A 7,380-nucleotide genomic window follows, 5' to 3' on the forward strand; every position below is an offset into this window, starting at 1 on the left:
TTTTACTGAATGATTTAAATTTTTATCGTCATTATTTAATAATGATGATGTACTTTATTCTTTTACCCCTTGGGTAAGGGTGGAAAAGCACCATTCATTATTTTAAATCAATGACACATAAAGTTACATGTCAATATATTACGTTTATGTGTCGTGTTAAAATTATATTATATAATATTTTTCTTATACAATATTATATTATTATTATTATTTTAACATGCCACCCAAAGGAAATTCTAGGTCACAATATTATGTTCCCTTCAAACTCTACAACTTTTGTACTTGAAATATATTATTTTTATTTAAAAAAATTAGTTATTTAAAAAAAACATATTTCAAGATAGGGAAGATTCTATAAAAGTATTTTTTAAAATATATGTGTGGAAATAATATACGCATAATATTTAATACGTGCGCGCGCACACACGCAAGCACACACTTTTTTAAATGCTTAGAATAAATGAGCATTAAATTTTTAAGTAAAGAATATAATAGTATAGAATAATTATAGACCATTACCATATTATTTTTATTTTTATTTAATATACATTTTTCTGAAGCATTAATAAACATTTAGTATCCATAAAAGAAAATATATACTCCATTATGTTCTTATTAAATATACTCCATTATGTTCTTATTTTCCAACAGTTGTATCACAAAATCCATATTTATATTTGGATTTTTTTATACAATTCACAGAAATTAAATGATGCATGATTAGGAAGGATTGAGTCAATGGTCATTCCTAATGCTACACATTAAGATTGCAACATTAATATTATTATTTAATTTACGAATAAGAATCAATAAAATAAATCGACAAATATAACATTTTTAATGTATTGTATTGTATCGTGCAGATATCTAATGTTTCAACAGTGTTTTTACCACCTATCTTAACTAAAATTTCATATCCATATATATTCTTAAGATAAAATAAAATGCGAATAAAATGACTTCTGTTTCTTCTTAGAGAAAAACTCTTCAATCATTCACCAGTAATATGCAATATCATTATCAATTGTCATTTTGACTTTTTACATCCGAATTCTCATTTCGACTTTTTACATCCAAATTGTCATTTTGACTTTTTACATCCAAATTGTCATTTTGATTTTTTATATCCAAAATGTCATGTTCTTTTTGGATAATAGTTTGCAATTCATCCTAAAATTATGAATTATTCATTATTACTGCTATGTATATATAAAAATTATGTTTCATTAATATTTACACAGAAATACATATATCAAAACGTGTAGATATTAATTCATATACTGCATAAAGCAATACAAGAGAAAAACAATACAAATATAAATATAAAAATTTTACCCCCCAGCCAAGTTTATCAGCCAGTAATTGGCAACCAGTATCGCAATCGCCCAGCCAAGCTATATCGCGGCCTCCTTGCACATTCTTGGCATCAAACATCAAACCCTGACGTAGTCCTAAGAAACGTGATAAACGATCCTGCATACCTACTTTTTCATTGTTGATAAGCAGACGTGGACAAGTAGCTCGTACTCTTCAAAAAAATTTATTTATTTTATATATTATATATACAGAGTGTCCGGTGACTCGCGTTTAACACGTTAATGAGAGATTTCTGAGGCGATTTGGAGACGATTTTTCCTCAGCAAAAATGTCCAGGCACCAATCATTTTTGAGTTATAAATGATTGAAAATAAAAGCTTTTTTGTAAACTAAGCCTTGTAAAAATAAATTATTAACAAAACTACATTTTTTAGTTAATTTTAGATAAAGTTTACTGTAATAGAATTTTAATTTAAGGCTTACATTAGTTACATAGATACATGATTTCAAAAATTGGGAACATTAAAAAAATGATGATCTCTATCATTTTCGCTGAGGAAAAATTGTCTCCAAATCACCTCAGGAATCTCCCACTAACATGTAAAACGCGAGTCACCGGACACCCGGTATATATATTCAAAAAGCACTTAATGAAAAAAATGTATATATATATATATATACACATTTTTTTCATTAAGTGCTTTTTGAATTATAAAGATTTGAAGTTAACACTTTTTTACATAAAATGTAAAATATCTTTTGTAAAATATAATAATTCAGTTTTTGATTATCATACTTTAATACTTTAATAATGAGACCAATCAATTGGTGTAAAAAAACACAGTGGCTTTTAAAAAAATGTGTTAAAAATTACATACATCTTTTTTTAAAAGCAACAATGTATTTTCTTTTTTTTTAAGCCTTATAACTTTTATAGGAAACATAATGAATATTTTACAAAATATATTTTACATTTTATGTAAAAAAGTGTTAACTTCAAATCTTTATAATTCAAAAAGTACTTAATGAAAAAAATGTTTTATTATAGTGTTTTGGAAAGCTCTTGAAATAAGTTATAACAGTATGTAACAAAAAATGGAAGGTTTCATTTAAAAAATTCAAGATGACCTTGCCCTGACCTTGGCAACGTAATTCAAGGTCAAACTGATAATATTAATAAATAGGTTTTTTTAAGCCCTACAACTTTTATAGGAAATATTTTTCTTTAAAACTCATTTTTCGAGATTTTTCAGGGTTTCCATTACTTTTTCCCCATCCTGTATACATTTATATTTATAAACTTCAAATATGTTACTTTAAATATGCATCATGCTTACGTTATGCTTGTTCTACACTATAGATACCTTCTTTTGCCTTATGCCTCACATTATAAAATAACCACAAGCTAAATATTTCTAATTGTGTATGCACACAATATATGATGTACTTTACGACATAAATGATTCATATAAAGAAATTGTACTTATTTGTATTGACATTTTTATTTAATAATTTCTGATATATATTGAAATAAAAATGCGACAAATTATTTTACCACAATCAATAAGTTGTTTCAATGCATGAAAAAACATGGTAAAAAATATGTATTTTTTATGTTCACATATCACAAATTATATAAATATAAAAACTTGATATAAAAGTTATCAAAATATATGTCTGTTATGCAATTTATCCTATACAATTTTTAAATGTTATAGAACATAAAACATGTATATTTCTTATGTTATAAAACATGTATATTATATATGTTTCTTCATGTGTTGAAACAACTTTTTTTTATACTAAAAAATTCGTTGTATTTTTCTTTTAATATAAATAACGAAAAACAAAGAAAAAAATGTCAACATATAAAAATACGTTTTTATTTCCTTATACATATACAAATCGTCTATTATTATATCGTAAAATACATCATACATTATGCATGCATGCAATTAGAAATATTTAGATTGTGGTCATTTTTTATGATCGAGACAATAAAAATGGTTAATTATACCATAAATGATTAAAAGCTACACAGACGTAATTTTGCTAAGGAATAAATTACATACTCTATATGTATAGGCTTATATGCATCCTAGAATAAAACTATATCTTATATATACATACCTGTCTACTAACGATGCAAAAGGTTGTACTACCAAACTTGATCCCATAATAATTAAAAGATCAGCTTCTACAAAATCTCGATCAGCAAGTACTTGAAAACGTTCAGGTAACATTTCACCGAAAAAGACTATATCAGGTTTTACGACACCTTCGTTGCATTCTTCGCACGTTGGTATATTACCTTCTAAGATTTTTTCTATAATTTAAAGCTATATAATTAGTATCTTATTAAATTAATGTCTTGCTAGTATCTTAATTGATTATGAATTTATTTGAAAAGTGCAATTTACTCAAAAATTGTTATATTTCCAAATATTATATATATATATATATATATATATATATATATATATATATATATAAATGTGAGATAAACAACTGTAAGAAACAATTCCATAAAAAATATTAATTATATGTATATAAGTATTTAGTAATTTCATGATATAAATTATTATATCTTATATATTTTAACATAACGCTTTCTAAAAAAAATTATTATTAAATAACTTTTCTGTATATCTTTTCAAGTAATAATTTTGAATTAGATACTAAAAAAATTTTTACTTAGATGCAAATTAAAACACTTATTCATGAGCTTAGTATATTTAAAATTACCAAATCAGAAAGTTGAGTAAAGAATGTAATATAAAAAAAAATGTTGAATACAAAAGTAGCAATTTCAAAGTGACATTGACCTTGATTTAGAGATCAAATTTAAGGGTTATTTCAAGATCAAATTAATTTTTTTTTTTAAATAGAACACAATATTTCTTTTACATAAATCGATTTCTTACAATATTTTTTATATAAATCAATTTCTTACAATATTTTGCATAAAAAGTTATAAGGATAGTATAGTCAAAAAGTAAATAATTTACGAGATATTTTATACTTTAAACTTATTAAATTCATAAAAAAACGACCAATACTAGACAAAAAATTTTCTTTATTTAACTCATGACATTTCGACCTGTGTTTTAGGTCTTTATCAAATGATTCTGAAATTATACATACAACAAATGCAATTACATCAATTATACGAGATCAATCACAACAGATAAGCAAAAAAGAAGTAAAATTAAAATTAAAAACTTACAATTCTTTTAAGATGTCAATATAATTAAAGTGATGTTAATTTTTAAAAACATCAATCACTATATATTAAAATTTGTGTCTCTTAAGACATCTCGTTGGTATGTAAGCAATTCGTCAGTACAATATTAGCTTTTCAACAATTCTAATGACCTTATCATAAATAATGTTTAGGTTGTCTGTATCTTTTTGAGCGTTTATTGTTAACCTTTTTTATAAAAAAACATTTCTGCTTTCTATTTTTTGTATGTCTCTCGTTATGTAAAATATTCCGGATTTTCCTAGTCAAATTCATGTTTAAAATCCACTCTATGTTTGCTTATAACTGAGTGATTATTCTCATGAGTTAATAAATAAAAAAAATTTTTTAGTTCAGTATTGGTCTTTTTTTTATGAATTTAATAAGTTTAATTTAATTCTTACTGACGACTACGATAATCAAGTAACAAATACATCAAAATATTTTATACTTTTAATTAATGTAATCTTTCATAAACTATATGGTGATGAAATATCTTGTAAAATATTCATTTTTCGATATTCTTACCTTAATATTTTTAAGCGCAAAATAATGAGAAATTGATTGATGTAAAAAAACAGGTAGTTGCGTTTATAAAAAAATGCTAGTTGCAAATTACCTTTCATCCATGCGAGCATATATGGCGCTCGGCATTTAAGACAACGACCAGTATGAAATGTTCCATGAGCTTCCACTAATTTTTCAGAAGGTAATCCAGCTACACGTTCCAGTGTATCAATATTTTGTGTATAATGTCTGAGTAGCAGACCTTTTTCCCATAGCATACGAATAAAATAATGACTCTTCGTAGGTCGAAATCCTTCTGGCAACAATTCTCTTGCAAGTGTGAAGAATGGTTCAGGATTTTTTGTGAAAAAATCTAACTCAAAAATAGCCTGTGGATAAGGTAAATTATATTTGTCTAATTTATGGTAAAGCCCACTAGATGGTGATCGAAAATCTGGTATTCCAGCAGCTGTAAAACAGAAATAAACATTTATGTAAACATATTTATTACATTAATATCAGCAATATAACAATATAATTATTATTAAATATAAAAAGCTATATGTGTTTAAATATATACTAACAGGTAGAGATTCCAGCACCAGCCATAGTAACAATTTTGCAATCCGGCTTTTCTTTAATGTACTCAACAACTCCATCTAAACTAAGTTCACGAAGAACTTTTTGTTGTGACTGGTCACTTTGATTACTTGTTGACAAATCGATAAGTCTCAATTTTTGGATTAGATATCTTCGTAACTTTTCCATTTCAGAATCTTCTACCTCCGATGATTCAGGAGAGACGTTTTGTTTTTCTTCATCTGAATTGTTGTCTAGAACATAGGAAAAAAAATACTTTGTATACAACATTTAAAGTACGCATTACATTCTAATAATAAATATTTTTACTAATCATGATATTTATGGATATTATTAGAATTATTTTTGTTAAAAACGGCCTAAAAATTATTTATGAGTTTTCCATATTGTGTTTTCAATTTTTTCCTATATAGTTATAGACTAACTGTCTGAATGTTAATTAAATAATAAATCACTCAATTACAGAATTGATTTAATTAGTATCCTAACCTAATTTTGTCCTACATTTTACCAGCTGTTTACATATGTATATATATATAAATGTACGTTTTATATTCTAACAAATAGCAGATTCAGAACTATAATACACAAAACGTATATTTATTCTTTTTAGTTAAACTTTACTTGCACTTTTCGTTTTTCCTCTCTCTCGCTCTCTCTTTCCGAGATTACCAAAATTATATTTCACGGTTTAATCTATTTCAGTTCAATTAAAAATAACAAACCTTATATTTGTAAAAAAAAAATATATATATATATATATAAAGTTGGGTTACAAAAAAAACATTTACCCGATATCATTCAGTATATATTATTTTGTTTCTCGTTTCTTCATGATTTTAAGAAAAATGCGAGAAAAACGCATTAATATCATTTGAAAATTACCTCTTCGCTCTTCTTCTGTCTCCTTATCCATAGTGCAACTTAAGTGCAATTATACGCTTAATGTACGATATTTTGAAAATGTAAATATTATTTAAAGCTATATTGATTGATACACACGCTTCCTAAATGATGAGACACACGATCCGAACGAGAAACTTACGGAATGGAACGAAATCTATATATGTGTCGCCGATTTTATCGACTTTGCTCTTTGAGTTGTACTTGCAAATGCAAATAACTAAACCGCAGACAATGTTAAGAATATGAGAATTGGAGGGACTGGAGACGGATCTCGCGCATGCGTAATAACACAAGCGCTAGCAGAGACTTCAATCATATAATACAGAGGGTGAGTCCGTCCAAAGAGGATTCGATAAAGCCAGGAGAGCGGCCACCGGGATTCAGTGTCAGCGGCCGCGTCTACTAGTGCGTCCCCTGACAAAGTGGACATAAACTACGCCGTGACGCTCGGTAAAAAATACGGTAAATGGTTTGATTCCGCGATATGGTTCATGTCGGAACTATTCAGCTAAGAACCAAGTTGAGAACTGAACAGCTAACAATAAGTCAGACAAGGACCAACGATCCATCGCTCTGGCTTTGTCTCACTTCACCGATGCGTCTCGTGGACTTGTGCGGCCGCAGGCACGAGGTTTCGTCTTTCGCGCGTAGCGTTCGCGTAATTCAGGGGTTATAATTTTTATGACGTTGACTTTATAGGCAATACATAAAAAAATTATGTACATATCTTTTTAATTTGCTTTTTATTAAAATATTTTATTATTTATTTTCCAGCCCAAAAGTCATTATATATAGAGATGATTTACTAT

General features: G+C 26.7%; 1 protein-coding gene across 2 annotated transcripts; it reads right to left on the bottom strand.

Annotated features, from left to right (window-relative positions):
- Window positions 1-505: 505 nt before the first annotated feature.
- Window positions 506-6,852, bottom strand: Sirt2 (NAD-dependent protein deacylase sirtuin-2). Of its 2 annotated transcripts, none has more exons than XM_029308959.2 (6): window positions 6,551-6,852; window positions 5,650-5,898; window positions 5,178-5,534; window positions 3,448-3,643; window positions 1,336-1,528; window positions 506-1,170 (listed from the first exon to the last, which is right to left on the bottom strand). In XM_029308959.2, exons 1-6 carry the CDS (start codon window positions 6,579-6,581, stop codon window positions 1,021-1,023), a joined length of 1,176 nt encoding a protein of 391 aa, XP_029164792.2. In that variant the 5' UTR covers window positions 6,582-6,852; the 3' UTR covers window positions 506-1,020. The 2 variants fall into 2 exon arrangements, with proteins under 2 accessions (XP_029164792.2, XP_085336156.1); XM_085480030.1 differs by lacking the exon at window positions 6,551-6,852 and adding an exon at window positions 6,457-6,524.
- Window positions 6,853-7,380: the final 528 nt, after the last annotated feature.

Source organism: Nylanderia fulva, unplaced genomic scaffold (assembly GCF_048542155.1).
Source record: "Nylanderia fulva isolate GAGA-0341 unplaced genomic scaffold, ASM4854215v1 Scaffold139, whole genome shotgun sequence".
Taxonomy (NCBI): domain Eukaryota; kingdom Metazoa; phylum Arthropoda; class Insecta; order Hymenoptera; family Formicidae; genus Nylanderia; species Nylanderia fulva.